Raw genomic sequence first — 25,646 nt, 5'->3', positions numbered from 1 at the left:
CTACTGACTGTTGACTTTATGGATCTTTACAAGATGAACTTTGATTGCTTTTGGACAAGTCAGCATCAAGAAAGGATCAACAGTTGATTGATACGGATGTGGCAAATAAAGGATCCAGACTGATTCAGTAAACAGGATTCCTTTAGCCACCAAATATATCGCTTTTGTGCTACAGAGTGATATGCCATAAGTTTGTATTTTTTTTCCTTTTAAATGATCTTTAAAGTTAAGATGTCGACGTTTACTAAGTCCAACTCATCTTCAGGCAGTTTGACCCAGCCAGTTCAAATTGTTATCTTTACTCTGTTTGATTGATTTTTGCTATTTTCAGTTCTCTGGGTTTTTTTTAAATATATCACTATTTTAAGGCAGGTCTGATGTTTGTATCTTGACCCAGATTTTGATTGAATCAGTAGCAAGTTTCTCTTGCCTTTGTTCTTGGTCTGGGCTATGCTTCCCTCACTTATTATTGTTCTATTTATGGAAGTCATTGTTGGTTATTATATTATGCTTAGATGGGCTTAGTTTTTCTTTACTGGTCTTTTTGTCTGTCATTTTAACTTGAGTTAATAAGATTTTCATGAAATGAGAACATTTGCCATCACTCTGATGATTTATCTTCTGGTATCAATAATTAAGTAATAATTATATCATCTTTATTTATTTATTTTTCCTTTTGTTTCTTATACTCATACTATATGTTGCGACGAAATTCATCATTTTTATTAAATAAAACCATTTGGAGATCTGACATGGACTTAAAAGGTGTTAGGTCTGCTTGAAATACATTTTCTCTCTCGGTACTTTTTGTAAGTAGTTTTTCTTGGAGGATATCTTATCTATCATGTAGTTTTTTCCCACTTTATATGATCTTAGTGTAATGGTAATAGAACTTTCTTATATGCTAACTGGTGGACCAATTGATGATTTCATATCTAGTAAGTTGTTTTTCTTTGAAACGTGCATCTTATTTTTTTTATTGTCTCAGTTCTTCTGGATCATAATATGATTATTGAGGACCATGAAATTTGTTACTATATTTACTTTTTTCAAGATGGGCTTTGGTACAACGGTTAGATTGTTCTTTTGCGACACGAGAGACAATGGTTCGACCTATAGAACTTGCCACTCATCTTTTCATAGTTATTGGTAGATAACAACTGTCAGGTACAGATGCACTATCTGAATTTGGATCAGTATTCGTGGAAAGCTGCATTTTTTTTATTTACTGATTTATGATAATAAGAGACTTTTTGGGGTGGCATATGTATTCCATTGTATATAAGCACTTTTGACTTGTTTTACCATAAATCTATTCGGATTTGTCTGTTCCAGGTGCCCATGAGCCATTCAAGTTCACAGTTCTATTTGCAGATAGTATTGTTGCATACCAGTAATTGTTTGTAAAACAACCAATCAAAAGTGAAGTGGCTGGACCTTTTTTCAAATTTCAGACCCATTTACATCTGTTTAAACTTTTATTATTCAGGATGTCACATATGATATTCATAAGAGGCTGATCATGCAATGGGGGTGTACCTAAATCATTTATGTACTCGCACTTCTTTTGCAGAAATTACTCGGCATTTTAGCTTCCTGTGAGGCAGCCAAGTTCAGAAACAGGTTGTCATATCAGGATTGTTGCTTGTGGTAATATTCCTGCTCTGCATATTTGAAGCAAAAGTGTCTTCTATGGCAGTGGCATGATGCCTGTCTTGTAGCTTAACTGATGTTAATTCAACAGACATAGTCAATTTCTCACTGCATGAATCAATATTCTTGGGTAAATTATTGACACAAATGCAGCATGAGTTGCTGAGCTTGTGCTTTCTCCATGTTGCATCCTAGTCATGGTCATTGGGAGAGATTGTAGTGGCATAAATTAATCTCTCTACTCAAGCATGATGGCCAAAACTTGATTCTGTTTCACACTCACTTGAGATAGTCTATTATGAGTTATCTAATATTTGTTGGTTTTAATAGTAGTCTCCCATTCGCAGGTGGAGTAGCAAAATAACCCCATCTACCTCTATAAAGATAAGGTATGACTACTGAACTCTGGCTTACCTATGGGTTTGCTTGCGAATCATCTTTCCATTTTAGTCATGATTATCTTTCTAAATGTGAATTATATATGGTAGATAAGTCATCCCTTCCCCACCAAAAGAAAAGGAAAAAAGAAAACAGAAATTGAAATATATTGCTACACATTATACACCCCATATGTGTGCCTTATTTTCAACTTCATATATGTGCCTTGCTTTAGCATTTTCTTGTCTCACTTTCTACTAGTCTTGATATGGCCAGGGGTAATACAGTAATAGGCCCTTCCAGTTCATTTATCACTTTGGTGCTTCTTGTTCTATAAATAATCTTTTCCACTGTTTGTTGTTCGCCTATAACTATCAAGGATTCATATAATGGTGCAATATCAATTTGGATACACCATCAGGCTATTGTATAATGGTTAAAGATTCATTCTCTTTAACCTGAGGTAATTAATGTCGACTAAAAAGAGAATGATTATTATATATAATTATATGACCTTGCAATTGTGTGAATCTGTTGCACTTATGCTAAATACTCTACTTACAAGTTACATGATATAATTACATTTGCTAGATACAACAATACAATTTAACCGAAATAAGAAGTTACAGTTCAACCACCACACATTGTCATTGCTTATAGTCAATAAACAATAATGCAACTATTTACTCTTTTTATTTACGAAATCTTAGGAAATTGATTTAAGTACACAATAAGGCTTTATCTCCGGTACAACGGACTCGACCATCTTTGGGCATCAAATCATGTGACAAATCTTAGGGAAAAGCACGTGGAACAATATCTTTTAAATTTATACCCCCACATGCTTGAAAGAAAAATAGCATCTGAAACATTTTTTCCGTATACACCAAATTCTAAATAACCATTTACGTATTTGAAAAGGGTTTGTTGATGTCATGGTCTGATACTGTGAGTCAATCAAAATATGTATAATTAAAAAAAATAAAAAAATAATTCTTGTTCTAATTAGAAAATATTCTGTTCAACGATTTAAAAAAGATACATATAAACGAGTTCAAAGAATCTGAAACATTATGATCTGTCATCCAATGTGAAAGAACAAGTTCCTTGCTCCCTCACTTTTATTGTTTCTTCAAGCAAATATATCCATATTCCTTATTCCTACACCCACCCTCAAGAAAAATTGACATATTATTGGGGAAAAAAAAGAAAACGGAGATATTATGCCGAATATAAATCTATATATTATGCAGTCGAGCCCCCTTGCGGCTGCCACATTAAGTCCTCCTACAGTTGTACTGCCCTTCACATCCCCCCACATAAATCGCGCTCTCCGTCTCGTCCCCTCAAAATTATCGTTTCTTCCGCTCCCTAGAAGACTCAACCTGCTCCCGCTGAGGTAAAAATCGATTCTTTCGACTGTTTGCTTAGATTTCTTTTGTGAAGATAATCCCCCAGACTTTCCATCATTCATCCATGACTCACCATCTTTGTGAAGATAATCCCGCTGTGGTAAAAATCGATTCTTCTCCTATCCCGTTGGGAAGAGTTCGTCTTCCGCTCACGACAAGGTTTCTTCCTGCTTCTTCTGTGGTAAACATCGAATCCCTGTACGGTTTATTTCTATGTTTTGGGAAGATTGGTTCCGGAGAATCCCCGGTGCAATCATTCTTTTTTCGCTTTGAAAGAGTTGACGGTGCGTTGCATCTGACTAGTTCTCCCCGTAAAGGCCAATCTCCATTTGCCTGCATCGATGGTTGTGGTTTCTTTTTGCTCTTAGGATTTTTCTCCTTGGGCAGCGAAGAACGAGCTCTTCTGAGGAGGATTAGATTTGAAACGTTCTTTTAAAATTTTTCTTTGTGCTGCTGTTGCGGTCTTTGCTGTAAATTCTCTGGTGGGTCACGAGTCTGGCGGGAATCTGGATGTTTTTTATTTCATACTGTGTAAGATAGAAGAAATAGAAAGTAACGCTTTTTGGGTTAATTTAACTTGTTTCAAAATTGAGACAGTTGGAATATGCTGTTTAAGGAGAAAATTTTAGCTGTAATGGATAAGCATCTTTTGACATCTATAAAGAGCAAAGTGAGGATCGAGTCCCATGAACGTAAGATGGGAAGCTCATATGTAACAAGAGAAAGACTTGGAATAAGTGTGTGAAACTTGGGAGTTATAATTTGAGCATGGTATAGAAGTTCAAGCCTAACTGTGGAATAACTGGAAGATAAAATTGTGTTCATTGGAGATCAGAAACGATTACGCGCTTGCTAAGTGCTATCAAGAAAGGAAGAATAAGAGCAATTTAGGACTGATAATTTGGGAGGTGAAAGGTCCTAAACGTCCGAAAGTAGAGGCAGAGTTGTACCTTTACCTGTCAACATGTGATATGAATGCAATTAATTGTTTAATTATTCTTCTGATGAGTCTCATCTGCACCGTGCTTTGTTAAATTGGCTAATACACCTTGGAAAGTAAGCTTTCTTTCTTGGGTTTTTTATATCCATACAAGTGTCAGTTAAAAAACCTGCAAGATCAACTAGTGCATAAGGCTCCTATGCAACTGTGTCTAAAGATTTTATTTTTATTTTTATTTACTGTATAGTATTTTTAAAAATGCTATATGACAAAAGGTGTCAAGGTCTCAAAATGCTTGAGGCGCTTAGACAAGTTGAGCGAAGCGAGGTGTTATAAAATATTAAAATATATAATATATATTTAAAATATATAAAAAATAAAAATATATAAAATATATAATATGGTAACAGTAGTTATAATAGTGCGTAATAGGGAAGGGAGAAGAGGAGTCACCAACGATGGGAGATGGGGAAGGAGAAGGCGACTGTGACGAAGGAACCTTTAGACGGTGGTAGTAGCAGTGGAGGAAGTTGCGGACCTGTCCCTTGACGACCGAAGGCGCTGCACACGAAAGATTAGGCGGTAAAGGGAGCTCCGCACAAAAAAAGTAACGACGAAGGAGGAAGATTCGGACATTTACATCAGCGGCAGAAGAGGAAGCTTAGACCTTTCCGTCAGCTATAGAGGATGCAACGACAGATCCTAGGGTTTACCGAGTGAATTGGGGGAGGGGAGGGGAGGGGAGGGGAGGGGGGTGAGTTTCAATGTTTACCATTGGACTTAGTTAGTTCAATCGAACCAATTAAGTCACTGTTGAATCAAACTAGAGTCCAAAATCTAGTTTGACTCGTTGGATTCAATCGGGTGATCGCCCGAGGTGCCCGACGCCTGGGCTCAGGCAAGTGCCTATGTGGTGCTTCAGTGAAGCACGTCACTCAAACGTTGCATGAGGCACTAAGGCCTTGCCTCACCTTGCCCGAGCGCTTGGGCACCTTTGAAAAAACACTGAATACTGCATAGTTGGATTGCTTAAGCTGTTATGGTTAAAGATGTGTATACAATTGTTAGCAGGTCATTACACCAATGAGTCTTGATCCGGTAGTTTTCTTGTTTTTTGGACTATTTGCATTTATATGTTTGAATAAATTTGATGGTGCAAAACCACAATATGAATCCTACTAGTTTTGGATGGATGATGTAGAGAAACAATCATGTAAATTGAAGTTCGCCCCTGCACATCCCATTTAGTCAGCTAGGAAGAGAGAAACAAAAACTATTCTTATTTAGAACTCGGTCTAAGCGTCCAAGTAGCATAATTTCCTTGCAAGTTTGGCTTTATTCATTTATACTTCCTTGAACATTTCTATATATGTGGTCATGGCTGTATTCGCCTAAAATTGGACGATGAAACAAACGACCAAATAGAGTAATGTTGAAGTTATAACTAATGGATTATATGTGGTTTATTTGGCTGCTTTTATGGAAGTGATGAGGTGACAACAACAAGCATATAGTATCCATTTCTCCACAAATGGTATATTTTAGGGAATATGTTTGTGTAACATACATGTGGGGGTAGAGTGGATGGTCCAGTTTGGGTTGGCTTGTGGAATGGCAATACAGGTAGTAGTGGTCCTTATAAGATATGTTGCTTTGCATGTGCAGAATTTCATATTATTTATAGCTTTGCCTTTACGACCATTAACAGTGTCTGTTATGCATGGATTACTTACCGCTTGACATGCTACCCTGTATTTGTATCATGTGTAGGCATATGTCCATGACTTATGACAGCTGAATGTGTGTGAAAGAATTGTAAAATTTGACTGGCATGGACAGGCACAGGAATTGTTAGCTATTATTACTTCATCACATGTTGATAGCAAATTTTGTTTATACTAGGGTCTTTGGACTCTGGTGGCATGTAGTAATTATTTGTTAGATGCATACTATGTTTGCTGTTACATAAATCATATGACTGTAAGTTATGAGGCCTGTCTTAATGAAAAATCATCTACAAGAGTTATCCAAATGTGCTTTTGAAATATATTTCTTGTCACTATATTGTCCTTATCTGGTTCTACTGCTATATGTGAGTTTTGAATTAAACTGTGAGTATTAAGAATTTGGATAGATTCACCATATTAAGTTTCTTTTATAATATATTGCTGTAGGATTCATGGTTTAAAATATTTGTTGGACCGGTATGTATTATTTATTGATTTGACTGAGAATCGGTCAAACCATACAGCTCTGTAACATTGGTATACTGAGCTGTACAGATCAGCATACCACTTGATATCTTGGTACCATAGCAGTCCTGATGACACATTTAAAACCTTCATAGGATTATATCTCTTCATTACTTAATAGCCTCTATTTTGTCAAATTTGGTCAGCTTGGTTGATTACAAAACATCTGATTGCCATGAAGGATAGCAGCTACAGTGACACTTCAAATTATTTGGGAGGGGTTCGGCATCGTAAACACCCTAGTGAGGTTGGTTGCTACATTGTCTATATTCTGTCTAACCACTCTGGATTCCATAATATTCTGTAATATTTATAGTTGTACAATTTAAGAAGTTTTAGGTTTCACTTCTGAAAAATGTCTGGTAATTTATATCACTGATGATCATTTTGATGGATTGATCTTATTTATGCACTTAGATAGTCAACCTGTCATTTGTTTTATGTTCTGGGATGCTGTGAACAGAGAGTGATCATGGTGTCCACTGTGCGTAGAATGATATGCATCTTGCCATGACAACTATTTTCTGGGAAGAAATGCAAACGTAGCCAATTACCATTGGACACAATTGTTGATAATATGTATCTTTCTCAATCAAATTGTTCTTTGTTCAATGGAGGCATAACCTAGTGTTGTATTACTGCGGTTCTTAATGGAACATTAGATGACTTTTTTCAGGTTTCTCCAGATGCAGATAAAGCAAATAGATCAAATTTGCTTGTTAATGACCGCAATAAATACAAATCAATGCTTATTCGTGCTTACTCATCAGTGTGGATGATAGGGGGTTTCTCTTTTATAATCTATATGGGTCATCTTTATATATGGGCCCTAATAGTGGTCATCCAAATTTTTATGGCAAGAGAGCTGTTTAGCCTTCTCAGAAGATCCAATGAAGAAAGACAGCTTCCAGGATTTAGACTTTTGAATTGGTATAGCTTGCATCTTTTTCACTTCTCTTGCAATTTCATTGGTTAAAAAAGATCGCTAGTTGCCTGAACATTTTTTCTGCAAGAGTAATCTGATACCTTGAGTTTGGGACTAACTGTATGTTATCTTTTGTGCTTCACCTTACAGGCATTTTTTCTTCACTGCAATGTTGTTTACTTATGGACATTTTCTTACCCAGCAGCTCGTTAACACTGTGACTTCAGATAAATTGCTGTGCCAGCTCGTCAGTGGGCTTATCAAATATCAGATGTTTATTTGTTACTTCCTATATATTGCAGGTTATACTTTTATTTTAAATTCTTTAGTGTGTATGATATCATGTTAACAACCGCTTGTTTAGATAACAACATTCATTTGCCATTTTATGTGCTTTATTGTCAAGACTTATGGTTTATGATACTGATCAGACTGATATGTGCTCATTACTGATTGGTATACCATTTATTTATTTTTATTATTTTCAGTGATGTTGGATAGTACAAGTTGGTATACCACTTGATATCTTAGTAACATATAGAGTATGATGGCTTGTCAAATTTGGTATCAGAACCATTATCCAAAACATATTAAAACTTGTTTGCACCTTTCGGTCTATTACTAATGATTTTTTCATACCAAACATTAGAAGGTCTTAATTTGTGACGAAGCAGACAATTAAAATTGTTCCACATACAGAATATACAATTTCATGAGAAATATAGTATTGTTCAAGAATTATTTTGAAGCGTGCAGGATCACCCAATAATAGGGGAAAATATAAACAAGATGATGTGGCAGATGCAGCAATTCAAATTTCTCCCTTTTCTCTTTTTCAATAAATCAATTTTGAAGATAATTCCAGATCTTTCAAGCTTAAGTTTGTTTGACGCTTCAGAAAAAGAACATTATGTATGTCTTAAAGAGTGTTAAATTTGTATATTCAATCCTCTTGCAAAATCAGTACAGTAAAATGTTTTGTTTGTTTTGTTTCCAATTTGCAAGGTGACTATATAGAAGACAAAGCACCTTTTCAAGGCATAGAGAACTGATCTTTAATCAAAATTGAGAAGATAATTGAAACTTCTACAGTAGTGAGTTCGATATGGTTAAATTTTGTCTGCAATTGGAAGCCATAGGGATAAGTGGAACTGTGGATTTTTTTGTTACTGGGTCTCAATTATGAAGGCTGTTTTAACTCCCATATGATAGGAGCTCTCTGTTGTTGGACAATTGATTTTACATTGACTCTTCTTCTGTTGTTATGAATCTTTGGTACTGAGACTATGTGGTACCTTCAATTAATAGCTCACATCTGCAACCTAACTGAACTCTCTTCCATGAATCTCCTGCATTTTATTTCTTATAATGCAAGTGTTTTGAAAATCATAACTGTTGATAGAAGGATGATCAACATTTTTACATGGTGGCTTAGGCTTTGTATGGTTTATTCTCACACTGAAGAAGAAGATGTATAGGTATCAGTTCAGCCAGTTTGCATGGACACACATGATTCTTCTAATGGTTTTCGTACAGTCAGCTTTCACTGTGGCAAACATATTCGAGGGTATCTTTTGGTAAACTTTTATGTATCTGTTAATATTTTTCCATTTACTAGAAGTTGAGTCTTATCAGCCTCTTCTAAGTACACTACTTTAAAGGCTATGGCATTTTTCTTATTTAGGAAATCGTTTGTCATTATTATCAATTTTTTTGGCTGTAGTTAAAGCTCTTGTCATGCTACATGATAAATAATTATCTGTTAACTCGAGTGCCTGGGGAATGAGGACTACGTGGTTGTAGTTCATACTTCATACTTCATTGTACTTGGATGTACTCAGAGTTGTCCATTCAGTGCAACTTGAGACATCAATATTGTATTCTCCTTCCTTTTCTTCATTTGGGAATCTTGCAAAGCTCGAGAAATTGTGTTCCTCATCGTGAGTAACAAGACTTGTTTCTTAGGATGTCTCACTAATAGGTGTCAATTTTTATATCTTTTCTGTAACTGCTTTGGACTTTCCTCCATGGGAATTATCTCCTTGATACTTTGATGCGAAAGATCAATATTTGCTACATAATTTTCTGTTTAGATCTTGATGACCATCTTTTAACTGCTTTAGGATGGGAATAGTTACTCTGTTATTTGAACTATAATATACACAAATGTTTTTATGGTCAGCATGCTTTTAATTTTCTTCTGATTTGAAGTTTTGATGTTTGTAACTATCTTAAGAGAGATGATTGTGGCCCTTTTACAGGTTTCTCTTACCAGCATCACTTATTATTATCAATGACATTGCTGCATATTTTTTTGGGTTCTTCTTTGGAAGAACACCATTGATCAAATTATCTCCAAAGAAAACTTGGGAGGGATTTATTGGGGCATCAGTCACAACGTTGCTCTCCGCCTTTGTGGTGAGCATCATACACTTGTTTGTTGATTACACATTATTCTCTAATCTCATCTGCATTCTCTTTCTTTTTCTTTTTGTTGCATAAGCATGTTTTAGTCCATTTAGTACTTTAGGACATATATGTCTTCTAAGCTACTGTTGAGAACAGCATTACAATATTTGATATGCAGCATCTTGGGTTTTTTTGTCATAAACTTCCTGGATTCTGTTCTTTACCAGATCTTTTTTCTTTTTCTCCACTTCTCATTTGGCTGATGCAAAATAAAAATTTAAGGATGTTAGAACTAAAGATGGAAGAAAATAAAACGAAAGAGAGAAGACTGCAAGATAATTCTAGAAGAAGTAAAGAAAGGGAGAGGATTGGCCTCAATAAGAAGGGGAAAGTGGAAATATGAGAGGAGAAGAAAGAGGGACATGAGAGAGAAGCTTCAGACATTTATTAGTGCACTTTTTCTTTTACTAGGGAAATTCACAAATTAGGGTAACGTTGGCTTATATGCTCCTAAATAATAGCTGATTAGTTTTGTGTTCTCCTCAGATTGATTAAAGGTCTTTTAACACACTAAACAAATAACAAGAAAATTTAGCACTTAGTTTAACTGGAAGATACACTAATGATTCCGTTAAGAAATTTTTAAGTGAAGAAATGAACCGGATACAAGATGCAGTAATCTGTTTCCATTTTTTTCAGAACTAAATGGAGATCTATGTGGTCCTTTTTGAAACATTAGGTTAATGCCAGCAGAAAATGATTGCAGATGGCAACCATGTTGATGTGGAAGAAGTGAGATAGAGGCTGCAACCGAGGCAAGTTTGGAGGAATAGGTAAAGATGATGTTTGCGGCTGCTGCTGCTGAACTGTTGGAACTTGCGGAGTAAATTGGGTGATTTTGTTGCCACCTAGAAGCTAAAATGAGTAGGATGGGGACCCGGAGTAAGAGATGCCCCAGAAGGCAGATTATAAGGAAGAGGCTCGCTCTTTCCTTGATCAGACACACTCAGATCCTACTATTTTAATAGCTCGGTCCTTGGAATAGGATTAGCTACTGAGATAGTCCTTGCTTTTCCAAGTAACTTTAGTCTCCCCTACTTTCCCTCACTCTTATAAAAGGAACCAGTAGCATTACTTGAAAATGAAACTATCTATTGTGACTTGGAAGTAGACATTCTGAGTTAGGCTGAGTTTATTAGTTAGGATCTTTATATCCTAGACCTTCAAATTGGTTTTATGCAACATTCAACTAGATCTTCTTTAGGAGCACCTTAAAATAGAATTCAGTATACCATTTTAAGATGTAGAACTCATTCTCGTACTACTTGTCAATTGGGTGACAAGCGATTCTTGAGACACCTATGTTATGTTTTCTTTGACCACCATATGTAGAGTTATACAATCAGTTTTTGTTCTTATATGAAAAGATTGAATATGTCCATTACTTAAATGTATATTATTATAAGCTTGACTTGAGATACTAATGGTGTGCATGATTTTGTCTTGATAGTCTAGTTGCTGTTTGAAACTCACCCTTTCAAGTACTTTAAAATTTGAGAACCAGTGTTATACAGTTATACTACCGTAAATGTTAAATGCATTAAAATGCCAACTTTTAAAATAATAGTAAGACACGGATGGCATGTTTATAATAACTAAGTTTAAAATGATAAGCTATTTCATTAAGATGGACTTGGTCGACAGCCATGGTGTCTAGGCTATCATCTAGGCTACATGATAGGTTAATTGCCTAAAGTTTCTATTGTCCTAAGTAAGCTACGTTAATACTATTCTTGCCAATCATGTGGACGACTTGTCACACTGTGATGCTAAACTTGCTTACAGTGCCCACAAAACCTATTTTAGGCTCTTATCAGGGTTGAAAAGTATTACCTTTATGCAAATATGGTGATCTGGCCGGTCTAGTACATATCGATTAGTGTAGGTGTAGCATGTATCAGTATGCTGATATGTATTATTGATGTTTTGGAGAGGAAGAAAGAGAAGAGGAAGGGGTGGTAGAGGAAGAGGAGGGCGGAGGAAGGAAGAAGGAAGGAGAAGAGATGGTGGAGGAAGAGGAGGAAGAGGAAGAGGAGAAGAGATGTACCATGGTTGTGTGGGAAGAGGTTGTGACATGCACAAGAAGCAATAAGTGTTATCACTCCATTGTCTCCCATTTATATGGGCGGACCTGACTACCTGAAATGGGGGTGGGTCTGCATATTGCTTCATGTCCGAACCGGTAGGCACCGATCCGAGCAAGATGTCATTAATTGTTTATGAGGAAGTGTCACCAATCCTGTTGAAATAGAGGATGAACTCTCAGCAGTATTTCTGTAACATTAATTTGAGTATGATGAATGGAGGATTGAAGTTTTACTCCTTTGGTTATGAAGTTTCATTGCTTGATTAGAAAATATCAAGGAATGGGCCATCATTGCTCACTGTTATTCATCCAGAGCTCATTTGCAACTTACATGGATTCAAGCAAATCTTTGCAAGCTTTAAGATTATATGAATTATTTCACTACAACACGGCCATTAGTACAGAAGCCAGAAATTATTAATCTGCTATCATATGGTTTTCATTATCTGATCATTATAAAACACAAACAGCTTGGTCATTGACAGGTGAAACTGTATTTTGTTTGTATTCTGTACCACCGGTTATTGGAGATTAATTGAATGCTAAAATATTTGAGGGTCACATAAATTTAATGGAAACATCAGCTAATTTTATAATAGCTTAATGACATCTTGGACAACTAACTACTTAGTAATCTGAGGGCTTGTTGTACTTGTAGATACACCCTTTCAGTGTAAGAAATGATATCTTCATATTCTTTTTCATAATGGTACTTTGATCATTGATGTGATTAACAACATGAAAGAAAATAATTGAAAATGAAGCATGTGTCCAGTTTTCGTTCCATGGATTGACCACTTCTTGGGATTTGTCTTTTTTGTATTTTTCGTTGTTTGCTGCAATGTTGCAAATTTAAATTTTCGTATGCAAGGCACAAATGGTATGTGGGTACTGGGTATATGGAGGATATATCAATGGAGATAGACTTTGCAGTAAGCTACTATCGAATTTTGGTCATTTTACTATATTTTGATTTTCTTTTGCAGTTAGCAAATATTATGGGTCATTTTCAGTGGCTTACATGTCCTAGAAAGGTAACTTACTGATGCTCTAAATAATTTTCGGTTTGCTACAAGATGGATGATGCTTTTTCTTTCCTTTCTAATGGTGGATAACTTTAGGACTTGTCAACCGGATGGCTGCACTGTGATCCTGGCCCATTGTTTAAGCCAGAATATTTTTCACTACCTGCATTGATGCATCAATGGGTAAAACTCAAACTAGAATATGTGTCTTTCTACGAACTAGCAAATTTCATTTCATTTAGTTTTCAATGTAAAAAAAAGAATCATCTTTTTATGGTCGTATCTATTTGTATCTTGCTGCTTTCTTTGCTGTTGGCCCATGCAAGTTCTCTGCCTTGTATTAAGTTAAAGTTACTCATATTTGTTCAACAGTTCATGAATGTTGGTATAAATTTTTCAATGAGATGATGAAAATCTAACAAAGAACAAGTTCACTTATTATTGTAAACAAAATATGCCCAGTTACATCTTTCATGATGACTATTCAATTGCATGATTTATATGTTCTCTCCAAACTAAACTACTTGGTTGATTTACTAGCTAAGAAGAATTAATCAGCAAGTTTAGGAATTACATATGATTTTTAATCATCTTTGAAATTCCTTTTCAGTATCTAAGAGAATCATAATGCCATGGTTTAATCACTGTTGTGATACAGTATGCGTTCCAAATTTCAACCTAATTGATAGCACTCTGTTGGTTTCTATCTTCATATGACTTTCTTCCTCTTATAAGTAATATATACTTTCTGTTGAGATTTCTCAATTTACATTCAACTTTTCTTTCCTTCCTGTAGTTTCCTTGGAAAGAAGTGGCAATTTTGCCTGTACAATGTCATGCTTTAGCTTTTGGTCTATTTGCATCGATAATAGCACCATTTGGAGGATTCTTCGCAAGTGGCTTTAAAAGGGCCTTCAAACTTAAGGTGATACACAGTTTAGAGCAAGTGTTGAAAAACTGGCAGACTCATTAGGCAATATAAATGTTTTCCAAACATTTCTAGGACTTCGGCGACAGCATTCCTGGACATGGTGGTATTACTGACAGAATGGACTGCCAAGTAAGTTGCTGGTCTTTGAAATATTTATTGAACTCTTCTGCCTTACCCCGACAAGTAAACCAGTGGTTGGGTAGCTGCATTGCAAGAGAACTACATCCCCCTCTCAGACATATCATTTGTGTTATATTTACATCCAAGCCAGTCTAACTAATTTATAGGTTGACCAATCAGCTTAGATGGTCATGTTTTTATACAACTGTGGTATTGCAATTTTTTTTTTCAAATAATGCATTGCGAAAGTCTGATTTGAGGATACCCGTCACCAGATACAAACTTCTGAATTCTTACATCATGAGGCATAATCTAGCCCCCAACTGCATGAATCAACTAAGCTTACCCAATTCTGAGTACTTAATATGCGAGAAGCGATTTTTGTGGAAGTTATTTGTTAATATTGAAGTAAATTTTCATTTTGTTTGAGGTTCCACCGATGCGTCATACTTGTCATTGTTCTGCACATTTGCTTCATGATCATCATCTAGTCATTAGAGTATATTATAGTTAAAGCTTTTAAGTAATCTACTGGGTTCACCTGGTAATTTTACTCAATTTATTTCACACTAAACATCCAAGTGGTCTGTTCAACATTATCACTAAAACCAGTTTATTCTTTTTAACATTGAGAACCATTAGTCTGACATTTTTGGTTACTTGTTTTATTTAAATATTTAGACAAGCTATAAGGGTTAGTTCTGTTTATGTGAAGTAAATGACTTCAGGATCTGAGATCCTTGCTTTTCCGCCATCTTAATGTCCCACCCCCTGACCAGCAATAGTGTCTTGGAGAGGTATTAATTGTGTTAATCTTAAACAACTTGTAATGTTGTTCATCTGTAATATTTTTTTAGTTTTTTATTGGTCATCTAAGATGGTATTAGTGGCTTTTATTAGTTGTAGGTCTCCTGTATGCTCTAACCTCAAGATTCTTTTGATTGCTGCTATAGGAAGTAAACATGAAATATTGAGCCAGTTGAGAATTGCAGGAGTGAACAGGGATTTTATGACATATAGTTTCATTTCATGCTTTAAGTGCTGCAAAAAAGAAGAATGATATACTTAAAAAGCTCATGTAGTAAGAAGCCACAACCTGTGGCTTGAACCGTTAGCATGACCTATTAAAAAAGCTCATGCTATGCTTAAAATGCTACACTTAAAAAGCTCATGCTATACTTCCTGTTTAGCATGTCCTGCCTCCAATCTTGAGGCTTTCATATAGTGTGGAGAAGGTATGCTTCGGATATGGCAAAGCCCTTATGGGATTTTGCTGATCCTTTTCTTAATAGTTATTTGAGAGAACTAACATTTTGCGGAAACAGATGTTTAATCTTTCTAATATCTTGTTTGGTTTGTAAATTCAAAAGATGTATTATGATATGATGAAAAGATCTTGTTAAATCCGAATTGCAATTAAAGAGGTAAATATACTTAAGAAACTCACCTCTTTTGAACTTGCCTTGTTTTATGTTGCCTTCTACTTGGTCTCCTTTTGAAAGTTGAAACAAAATGACAACCATGGTCTAGAAGCGATGGTTCTTCAAGGGCATCATGGTTGATTTTTCACATCAAGTTGTTGCCCATCTTTGTAATTACCATAGGTTCTGATAGTTCTTTCTTGTAGAGAACTGATTTGTTATTTCAGTTTGTATATCTGGTTGTAAACTTGTTTCCTAGATGCATTGTGTTGCAGATGGTTATGGCTGTGTTTGCATACATATACCATCAATCATTTGTCATGCCTCCGAGTTTCTCAGTTGAGATGTTCTTGGACCAGGTATCGTGGTTCCATACATTCCTTTACTTGTTTTGCTTCCTGGTGTTCTATTGAGAACTTTTTGAACATTGTGCAGATATTAAGGAACCTTACCATTGAGGAGCAGCAGCTTCTATACGAGCAACTCGGGAATTTTTTTCAAGCAAGGCAATTGTTGCAAGCCTAGTTCCTTCTCTAATTAGCAACCGGCTTTATGTACATTATCGTTTTCATTGTTCACTCTTCAGATGGGTCTTGGAGTCAAGCATAGCCCTTTAAACTGCATCTCAATATTCTTTCTGCTTGGAAGCTCTATGTAGTGTTGAACTTCCCACACACCTCTGCAAAGTGTTCGTTCTCTTCCTTTTGTCTAAGTACCACATCATTTAGTAGCTGATCTACACTCCTAGGATTTCAAAAGATTTCATATACTTGGCATATTTCTCAGGCTGAAGGCTTTCAAACTGCTTTGAAATGGTATTATCTCATTTAGCTTGCCCTAGTCCAGCATACTGGAAACCTTGCCCAGTGTGGTTCATTTGCCCATGTAACAACATTTTATCTTGCATATATGCTTCCATATTACAGAAAGGTCATGTTGTTCGTTTGATTTTAAGTTAGGGAAAGTCCAAGTACAGAAGGTCATTAGTCTGAAACCTTTGATATGGCTTCAAGGAGGATAAAGAATGAATGCTAAAATTTCAGTGATGTGCCTATCATCTTTTCTTTCCTGCAGATTACATTTGGATGTACACAATCCTGTCTTCTTTTTTCTCTCTTGTCAAGGATGTGAACACCCAAGGCAATTAATGGGGTGGCATGTAATGTGTGGCTTTAGTCTGCTTTTGCCCTGAAATAACTTTCCCTGTGCTCAAGTGTACAATTTGAATCATTAAAATGTCATGTTTATGAAATGAGTGTTTCTTTGTCCTCCTTCAATCAGATGGTCGAATGTTGTTTGATTTGCTTGATGGCTAACATCTTTCTTTTAAGACCTTTCTTGTTGTTTTAACTTTTTTTTTGTTCCAGTTTTTTTTTTTTTGGGTTCAAGTTTCTTTAATCTACCAAAAAAAAAAAGAAAATAAACCTTAACATGAAAGTCAAAATGATTTCTTTTGTCTGACAAACTCACTTGATTTAATTTATATCATATACTAATAGTGAACAGTGGTATCTGAGGAGAGAGAAAGAGCATTTTTATTTTTTTAATATAAATTATAAATAAAATTCAAAATATTAAATTTTAACTAAATATATAATTTTTATGGATTTGATGAAATATAGTTGACTTTAAATAATTCTGATTTGATTATTATATTGATTAATAAGTTTGCTAATAATTAAATTATTAATTAATAAAAAAACTAATTAATTAATTGATTGTACTTCCATTAATAATTTACGTTTTGTTTCTATTCAATATAATATAAATATATTTATTTTGATTTCACGCGTGTTTGGCCTTTTCCATTGAGTTCAACTTAGATTCAACGGTCAAAACCCGTCAATGGATTAGATTTAGGGTAGAAAGAAGGCACGATTGAGGGTACTCGAGAAGTGCACTTAACGAGTCGGTCGCTCGGAAGCTGAACCCTCAACCAATCGCCTCCGGAACTGGGCGGAGAGAGAGAGAGGAGGGGGGCCGCCGGCAATGGAACGGGGCGGCACCGTCCTCCAGTCCGCTCCCCAGACCGCTCGCCCTCCTTCCATCCCCTGTTGGCCCCTCTTCCCTCGCTCCCACAACCCCCCTCGATCGACTGGTTGCGGCGTCGCAAGGCTTCGACATGGGAGGTGTACTCCATGGGTCGCCGAACAGTTGAGGTTCGTTTCGAAGAAGAATTCCTGCTCTTCTTTGTTTACGATTGGCTAGAGTTTTAGTTGATTTTGTTTCCGGATTCGTGGTTTGCCCAAAGTTTGTTTCTTTTGGTTGCTTCTGTTTTCATGGGCTATTTTTGTTGAGGATAAAAGAAACATAGATCAAGTAGAAGCGTTCGAATGGTTTGCCATTTACCGTGCATAATTGAAGTGGTGGAGGAGAAAACTCACATTTATACCTTCTTGGTTATCCCTCCGTTCGGTCCAGGTCCTTATTTTCCGACGTCCCTTTTGATTTAATTGCTCGCTCTTCGTTATTTTCAGTTGGCTTGAGTGTTGTTTTTGTGGTCGCAGATTCATGATTTGGCCAAAGGCCATTTCTTTTTGGTAGGTTCTGCTTCCCTGGACCTTTTTTTGTTGATGATGAGACCCAATGAGATATGATGATAAAGCACGATCATTAGAAGCACTTTAGGTGGTTTTGATTTACTGTTGGTAATGAAACAAGAGAAACGATGCAAAGTATCTTCCTCATATGTCAAGAAATGGCATTCTGTTGCGTGGTTTTTGGTAATATACGAAACTTAAACAACCTGTTATAGATTCTCAAGAGCATGCCTTTCTATTCTGGGCTAGAATAGATACAGAGATGGTCCATTGTACAGATTGAGTTGAAAGAATCTAGTTGATTTAAACAGTTATTATTGGGTTCTACTCTCTCTTGCTTGCTCTTAATACTGAATAAACAAATTATAGATGTTCAATGTCAATAAGAGCCTGGTACATGTTAACGAAATGTGGACTAGAATACACTCAACTGGCTAGCGTGGTGGTAGTGTACCCAGGTTCGTTACCTTACTTCAGGGTTTTGAATCCTCGCTGTGGTGCCTTGTCTACCCAGCTCCTTGTCCTCTGTGGTAGTGTATCTTCTCGATGTGGGGTCTAATGCCTCTAGTTATGCCGACAAAAACAAAAAAAATTAAGAATTTCTGCATTTGAATTTTAAATCTCTATGACCTTGTTTTGCAGGTATTGTTGTTGTTTGAATAAAAAGAGGTACTTGCTGATGCATAAGGTTGTACAACATTCTATGGCAAGAGTTTTTAGCTCAGGTGGACCACAGGAAACAAATTTAGGTAGTGAAGAAATGAAGAAAGATAAGTTTCTTATTGATTGTGGATCAGATCAAGAATGTGTGCTTGGTAGGTAAATTCCGACATTCGTATTTCTTATGTCTACTATTTTAGACAAATTTATCATCTGTGCATATATGAGAGGATATGAGACTTCACAGTATTGTATCTGTTCTTTTGTGATCCTTATTTAATTGGAGACTTATGTTATGTTTCACTTTACATGATATGATGAAGTAATATTTTTCACATCTGTTATACTTATTTATTTATGTATATTATGGTATTTAGCTTCTATTATCTGAGCTTGAATATGTGATGAATTGTTAAGTAACAAGGTATGTAAACTTCATAATCCATCGCCCGGTCAGTTGCCATATGAGACATGCCTTTTTCAATAAATTATTCCAGGATATAGCAAAATATCCTAGGATCATATGACTTGCATAGCAAGGCAGGGTGCTTTACTATGGTGCAGATAAGAATTTTCTTTAAACATAATATCATTTAGATTTGTCTTGATTCTCTAAGAATTTCTTGACTTGCTAAGAAATTCTTAAATCTCTTTTAAGGGCTTCAACTTTCCACTGATATGCTTCACTAGGTGACTTTCTTGGGCTCTCCACTATATGCAATCCTAGATCTAACTTTGATATATTCTTTTTAATTAGTATCTGTTCAACAAATGGCATTCATCATTTGCACTTTATGTGGGCTTCGGTACCCTGATATTTGAAAATCCATGTTTAACATTCAGTCTCAATTCTGTAGCATCTGAATAGTGCAATTTCTTCCTTCTTTATTCTTTAAATTAGCCATTTTCTTGCCGATGTATATTTTTTATTTGCCTTCAAGAAGTGCAGTCAGCATATATTGGACATTTCTTTTAGTTTATTTGTATTGTTTTGTAGGAGGTATAGTGGCCTTAGGAAAGTTTGACGCTCTTCATACTGGTCACCGCGAACTTGTCATACAAGCATCAAAAGCTGGGAGTCCTTTCCTCCTTTCTTTTGTTGGAATTGCCGAAGTACTTGGTTGGGAATCAAGGTGCACAGCATTGCATGCTAATATTTGAAATGTTTATTACATTGCTTTTCTTCTCTTGGCTTATGTACTTGTCGTCCTCTTTGATGAGTGTGAACTCTGGAAAGTGTTCTTTTCATTTCCTAAGTTGTTCTGCAGAATGACTTGTATTCTTAATATTTTTATTTTCTAGAAGATTATATTCTTAATAATTTTAAGAAAGCATTGCAACAAATTTTACTCTAATAATAAAACCAACTATCAGTTTGGTGCATCCTGGTAATTGAATCCAATGATTTATATCTATATCTGTATCTGTTACCAATTTCAGGAACTGGTTAGATGGTACACCGGTTAAAATTCGACTTTTATTGCCTGATATGGCAAAAAAATAAATACCTACTTGTACTGACCTGTATCTTGGTCAAACCACTATATACCAGTCAGTATGTTCCTATTCGACTGGTGTTTGAGGCTTTGCTGAAATATAATTCATAGCACAAGTTGTTGCAATCTTATATATCCTAGAATTGTTAGAAACCTGGGTACATACTCTGATCTATAAATACGTATAATGCTTTTTGTAGCATGTGTGATCTGGTCAATGATTAGCAGTAATTCAAACTTCAGGGCCTCAAGGATTAGGTCCATGAATTTTTTTTTCTGTGAGATGCCATTCCTTTTATGCATGTTTGACTCAAAACTACACTAGAATTACACCTTTTGTTTTTAATCTAGTTTGGTATGTTGGAGCTGGAGCTTCTAGACATCTTAATTTTTAATAAAAAGGCTGGAGTTCATACCATCACCTTTAGGATTTGCTTGAGTTGTAAATCTATATTGACTAAAACCATGAGTTAAGCAACTATTCTTGGGATTGGATAGCATCTCATGTTCGTTCCTTCATCTCTTTTATTATCAGTGTTCTCAGATATCCAAAAGTTAGCATGGTCTGGTCCTTTGTTGGACTGAGCTTTTAGCTTTTGCCCTTGGCTATGAGTATTATTTTCAGTTCCCAATTTACTTGGTGCTTAAACTTTAGTTCTCTGTCTTTCCTTGGTATTGGGATCTGCATCATAGCTGATGCACAACAGGATTTGTCGAATTGCAGTTACTTGTAAGGCAAACAACACAAGAATGAACTTGACCACCATCAAAGTAGCTGGATGGTCTGTATCCAAAGGTGTTTTCCTATAGATCAGGGATCTGATCCCTTAGTAAAACACATTATCTGCATATTTCTCCTATGAGTGTTTTGTAACACGCACACACATAGATGTATGTATACAAAAGTAGTAAAAAGAAAAAAATGAGTCTAATCGGAAATCTGTTAATTTTAGATGTCTGCAACATGTTTTGAAGTTTTCTTGCATCTGCTTTTTCCGTGCCTCTGTGTCTGGCTTGATTTTTCATTCACTCCCTCTTCCTTTGAGATGAGGTACCTATTACCTATTGTCCACATTAAGCTTAAGATGGATGATGACTTGTCATGTTCACACATTCATAAATGACTGTTGTGGTTCGTGAATATCCCAGTTGGCCACTTTATGCTGCATTTCTTGGTGTGTAAAGCTTACCATGTATTTGCTCATAATATCTTAAATGCTCCGTGTGCCCAAAATCCAAGTGTGTGACAAGTAAATTGAACCCAATAATAACTGCGCTGTTAAAAGTGGAAAGTAGGCAGAAAAATGAAGTGTAGAATAGCCTTATAATAGTCACAATCGTGCAGCTCGTGAGGTATTCCGATGTCTTCTCTCCAGCCTCCTGTCACTGGGTTTCATTCATTTGTTTCTAAATGATGCCACTTTCATTCATTTGCTTCTGAATGATATTTTATCTGAACTTGCTAGTTTTTTGCATTCTATTGATAAGTTACTTGCATGCTTGAAGCTACTTTGTCTTGGCTTTAGGAATTATAAGCTGTCTCAACTTTCTGCACAGGCCTCCTATAGTTGCACAATGTGACAGGAAGCGTGTACTCGCTTCCTGGGCTCCGTACTGTGGTAATGAAGTTCCCTTGGAATACCAGGTTCAATTTTCAATTGTCAGGCATCTTACCCCACGGCAATTTGTTGAAAAGTTATCTAAGGAGCTAAAAGTAAGTGGAGTAGTTGCAGGTATAGCATAACCACTTTTTGGATTTAAGGCTTGTCCACAATTACAGAATGATATAGTGATAATTTTGTACATCGTTGCAGGTCAGAATTACAGATTTGGATACAAGGCATCTGGTGATGCATCAGAGTTGGTGAGACTCTGCAAAGAATATGGTTTGGCTGCATTTATTGTAAGCCCCGTTATGGACAAGAACCAAAGATCCTATAACGGTGCTTATGGAAGCATCAATTCCAGTGACAAAGGTCAGGTATCATCTACACGTGTTCGGCATGCTCTTGCTATGGGCGATGTGGATTATGTAGCGGAGCTTCTTGGTAGAAAGCACCGGCTCGTGCTGTCTTTGGATAAACAGTTTTGCTCACAGAAACAGATTTTGGTTCCCAGGTCATGCATGTTGAACCAGCCACCAAAGGATGGTGCATACTACAATTGCACCATTCTTGTGGATGATAAGCTCATTGGACCTGCGAGTGTGGTCATTGATACTGACAACATCAATATAGAGTTGGATGATGAGAGCTTGGAAGCACAAGATATCACCCTGGATCATCAGTTCATTGGTATAGAATTCGGATAGCTGATGCTCCTGTGGGACTTGAATGATCCTTGTAGATCTCCAAGACATTGTGTTCTTTTCATTTGACCAACAAATGTGGACCCTATACAGCTCCTCCTACAATCAGCACCATCGTTCTAGATGGTGATTCATCGAGTGAACAAACAAGTTCTAGTTTGATGTGTTCATGGTCCAGGAGAAAAAAATGAATGTAGCGGTGGATGCTTCATATTTTTATTTCTCTTTTAAGCAATGGAAGTGTCAAAAAATTTTCTCTAGGACGAGAAAAATTGAGCCAACATAATGCTAGATTGTAATCCTCATTCGTATCTTGCTTTAGCTAGCTAAGTAGATGTGATACTGCTCTGTTGTCTTCCATATGTATCCATATGCAGCTAAAGGACTTTTTGAGTCGAGTCTAACAACATTTGTTGTCAAGCGAAGATTATTGATGAGGATATTATATGTGTTTTTCTAAAACAAAAATTAATTAAGTATACAAGTAATATAGGATTAAGAGATTATGTTGACACTTTTAGTTAAATATATTATATTGATCAAAATATTTTGAACTGTGATGAATGAACAAAGAAGTTGAGTTATTAAGCTAAAAGATGATAAGCTCACAGTCTCTTTTGATCCCAATATCTTTAAAGCTTTCCTTGAATAACTCACATAAAGCATAAATAAGAAGGAAAACCTTAGACAAATTTATATTCAACATGAATCCCTGTACCAATCAAATCATTACATTCAACATAGTAATAAAAGGCAAGTGTCTATATGTCTCCTCATATTTATGCTAAATCATAAAATCATTCATAGACAAAAGCAGGAGAAACTGATGACTATGTTACTGAAAAATAGGAGTATATATATGTTATATTAAAATATCTAATATTAAATATGCTTCGGATCCATGCACACGTAAACCGCCCAAAAAATATCTAAAAGTGATTTTGTTTTGGCGGCCCAACTCACTCACCCTTCTTCTTGGCCACACAGACTCGATCCCCAAATCCAGAAACAAGCATCTCTATGTCACTATGTCTTCACGCTCTTCCTCCCGACCATGCCTTCCTCCCTCTCTTCCGCCCTTCCACCACCGCCGTTACCGCTGCCTCCCCTCTCCGACCTCCGCCCTCCTGCCGCTAACGCCACCGCCTCCTCCGTCTCATGGAACGCCCTCATTCGCGCCTGCGCCCGATCCCCCGACCGCAAGCACCTCGCCCTCGTGCTCTACCGCCGCATGCTCCCCACCGCTCGCCCGGACAACTTCACATTCCCCGCCGTCCTTACCGCCTGCGCCTTCCTCTCCGCCCTCCCCGAGGGTTTCCAGATCCACGCACAGCTCCTCAAGCTCGGCTTCGGCGGCAACCTCTACGCCCTCAATAGCCTTATCCACTTTTACGCCTCCTGTGGCCACATGCCCCTCGCCCGCAAGCTGTTCGACGGGATGTCATCTCGGTCGCGGGTCTCCTGGAACGTGGCCATCGACGGGCATGTCGGAAATGGGGAGTACGACGCGGCGCTCGCGCTGTTCAGGGCCATGCAGCACGAGTTCTCGCCCGACGAGTATACGATCCAGAGCGTGATCGGAGCCTGCGGGGCCGTCGCGGCTCTGTCGCTGGGGATGTGGGCTCACGCGTTGGTGCTGAGGAAGTTTGACAGAATGATCGCCGATGACGTCTTGATTAACAATTCGCTGATCGATTTGTACGCGAAATGCGGCTCGATTGCGATGGCTAGACAAGTGTTCGAGCGAATGCCTGCCCGGGACCTGGCCTCCTGGAACGCAATGATCTTGGGCTTCGCGATGCATGGACGCGTCGACGAGTGCTTCGATACCTTTGCTAGGTTGGCCAGCGAGAAGAAATTTAGGCCGAACTCGATCACGTTCGTCGGCGTCTTGAGCGCGTGCAATTACGGCGGGCTGGTCAACGATGGGCGGAGGTATTTCGACTCGATGGTCCGCGAGTTCGGGATCGAGCCTCGGATCGAACACTACGGCTGCATGGTTGATCTTCTCGCTCGGGCAGGACGCGTAGGCGAGGCTCTGGACCTCGTCTCGAGCATGACTTGCAAGCCCGACGCAGTGATTTGGAGGAGTCTTCTCGACGCCTGCTGCAAGCAGAATGCAGGAGTAGAAGTCAGTGAATCAGTGGCGAGGCAAGCTCTGGAATCCGACAACGTCGATTCCAGCGGGGTCTACGTGCTCCTCTCCAGGGTTTACGCCTCGGCGAACAGATGGAACGACGTGGGTTCGGTTCGTCGGCTGATGAGCAACGAGGGAGTGAAGAAGGAGCCCGGCTGCAGCTCGATCGAGACGGACGGCGCGGTGCATCAGTTCGTCGCCGGCGACACAAGCCATCCGCAATCGAACAGGATCTACGAGAAGCTAAATGAAGTGGAGCACAGGCTTTCGATGGTCGGCTACCAGCCGGACTCATCACAAGCACCTTTGGTGGCTGAACTCGACAGTGTGAAGTGGGACTCACTTCGCTTGCACAGCGAGCGGCTGGCCATCGCCTTCGGCCTGCTCGATGCGAAGCCCGGGGAGCCGATTCGGGTGCTGAAGAACTTGAGGGTCTGCAGAGATTGCCACACCATGATCAAGCTGATCTCGAGGGTGTACGATGTGGAGATCGTGGTGAGAGATAGGATCAGATTTCATGAGTTTAAAGATGGTTCTTGTTCTTGCCAGGATTACTGGTGAGATTTGGAGGAGGATATACCCTTCATGTAAATTTAGCGGACTGCATCTGAATTCGTCGTGGATAAAAATACCGGCTTTTCATAAATAAAAAATATTATTCATATATAGTTTAGGATGAATTTTTGAAAAAAAAAAAAATTTTGAGAATTTCTTGAAAAACATCTTGGTCGGATGAAAAAGATCATTTTATCTCTATCTACGTCGACCCACTATCGTCAATGCCTTTATGCCATGCATCACCTCCACTATAACTTTTACGCTCTCGTTGGATCCCTACAATCGTCTCCCCTTCTTTTTTTCTCGTCAGATATATTGTCAACAGTCCTCATGCA

At 37.5% G+C, this 25,646-nt stretch overlaps 3 protein-coding genes across 7 annotated transcripts; all 3 read left to right on the top strand.

Moving 5' to 3' along the window:
* Nucleotides 1–99: 99 nt before the first annotated feature.
* LOC135582491 (phosphatidate cytidylyltransferase 1-like) lies at nucleotides 100–16,658 on the top strand. 5 transcript variants are annotated; one of them, XM_065128322.1, is made up of 13 exons: nucleotides 100–1,650; nucleotides 2,001–2,042; nucleotides 6,782–6,882; nucleotides 7,312–7,565; nucleotides 7,711–7,862; nucleotides 8,996–9,137; nucleotides 9,822–9,978; nucleotides 13,102–13,149; nucleotides 13,237–13,323; nucleotides 13,937–14,065; nucleotides 14,144–14,200; nucleotides 15,888–15,971; nucleotides 16,048–16,658. In XM_065128322.1, the coding sequence occupies exons 3-13, from the start codon at nucleotides 6,811–6,813 to the stop codon at nucleotides 16,135–16,137; spliced, it is 1,272 nt and encodes a 423-aa protein (XP_064984394.1). In that variant the 5' UTR covers nucleotides 100–1,650; nucleotides 2,001–2,042; nucleotides 6,782–6,810; the 3' UTR covers nucleotides 16,138–16,658. The 5 variants fall into 5 exon arrangements, with proteins under 5 accessions (XP_064984394.1, XP_064984397.1, XP_064984395.1 ...); XM_065128325.1 differs by lacking the exons at nucleotides 100–1,650; nucleotides 2,001–2,042 and adding exons at nucleotides 2,990–3,430; nucleotides 3,530–3,624 and having other exon boundaries at nucleotides 7,298–7,565; XM_065128323.1 differs by lacking the exons at nucleotides 100–1,650; nucleotides 2,001–2,042 and adding exons at nucleotides 2,993–3,430; nucleotides 3,530–3,624 and having other exon boundaries at nucleotides 15,872–15,971.
* Nucleotides 16,659–17,493: 835 nt separating this feature from the next.
* Nucleotides 17,494–22,976, top strand: LOC135624571 (FAD synthetase, chloroplastic-like). Its single transcript, XM_065128319.1, has 5 exons — nucleotides 17,494–17,771; nucleotides 18,795–18,967; nucleotides 19,810–19,945; nucleotides 21,866–22,041; nucleotides 22,123–22,976. The coding sequence occupies exons 1-5, from the start codon at nucleotides 17,602–17,604 to the stop codon at nucleotides 22,617–22,619; spliced, it is 1,152 nt and encodes a 383-aa protein (XP_064984391.1). The 5' UTR covers nucleotides 17,494–17,601; the 3' UTR covers nucleotides 22,620–22,976.
* A 617-nt stretch (nucleotides 22,977–23,593) lies between these two features.
* Nucleotides 23,594–25,419, top strand: LOC135624570 (pentatricopeptide repeat-containing protein At1g59720, chloroplastic/mitochondrial-like). The gene has a single exon (XM_065128318.1). It carries the CDS (start codon nucleotides 23,671–23,673, stop codon nucleotides 25,312–25,314), a length of 1,644 nt encoding a protein of 547 aa, XP_064984390.1. The 5' UTR covers nucleotides 23,594–23,670; the 3' UTR covers nucleotides 25,315–25,419.
* The last annotated feature ends 227 nt before the right edge of the window (nucleotides 25,420–25,646 follow it).

This window comes from Musa acuminata, chromosome BXJ2-10 (genome assembly GCF_036884655.1).
Source record: "Musa acuminata AAA Group cultivar baxijiao chromosome BXJ2-10, Cavendish_Baxijiao_AAA, whole genome shotgun sequence".
Lineage (NCBI taxonomy): Eukaryota > Viridiplantae > Streptophyta > Magnoliopsida > Zingiberales > Musaceae > Musa > Musa acuminata.
This window is presented reverse-complemented; position numbering and strand designations above follow the sequence as displayed.

Bases quoted from the DNA above. Each gene is read 5' to 3' on its own strand.
- LOC135582491 (XM_065128322.1), top strand. From the start codon at position 6,811: ATGAAGGATAGCAGCTACAGTGACACTTCAAATTATTTGGGAGGGGTT. The intron at 7,566-7,710 runs GTATAGCTTGCA...TTCACCTTACAG, and splicing joins GGATTTAGACTTTTGAATTG to GCATTTTTTCTTCACTGCAA. The intron at 13,150-13,236 runs GTAACTTACTGA...GGATAACTTTAG, and splicing joins GGCTTACATGTCCTAGAAAG to GACTTGTCAACCGGATGGCT.
- LOC135624571 (XM_065128319.1), top strand. From the start codon at position 17,602: ATGGAACGGGGCGGCACCGTCCTCCAGTCCGCTCCCCAGACCGCTCGC. The intron at 17,772-18,794 runs GTTCGTTTCGAA...CTTGTTTTGCAG, and splicing joins TGGGTCGCCGAACAGTTGAG to GTATTGTTGTTGTTTGAATA. The intron at 19,946-21,865 runs GTGCACAGCATT...CTTTCTGCACAG, and splicing joins GTACTTGGTTGGGAATCAAG to GCCTCCTATAGTTGCACAAT.
- LOC135624570 (XM_065128318.1), top strand. From the start codon at position 23,671: ATGCCTTCCTCCCTCTCTTCCGCCCTTCCACCACCGCCGTTACCGCTG.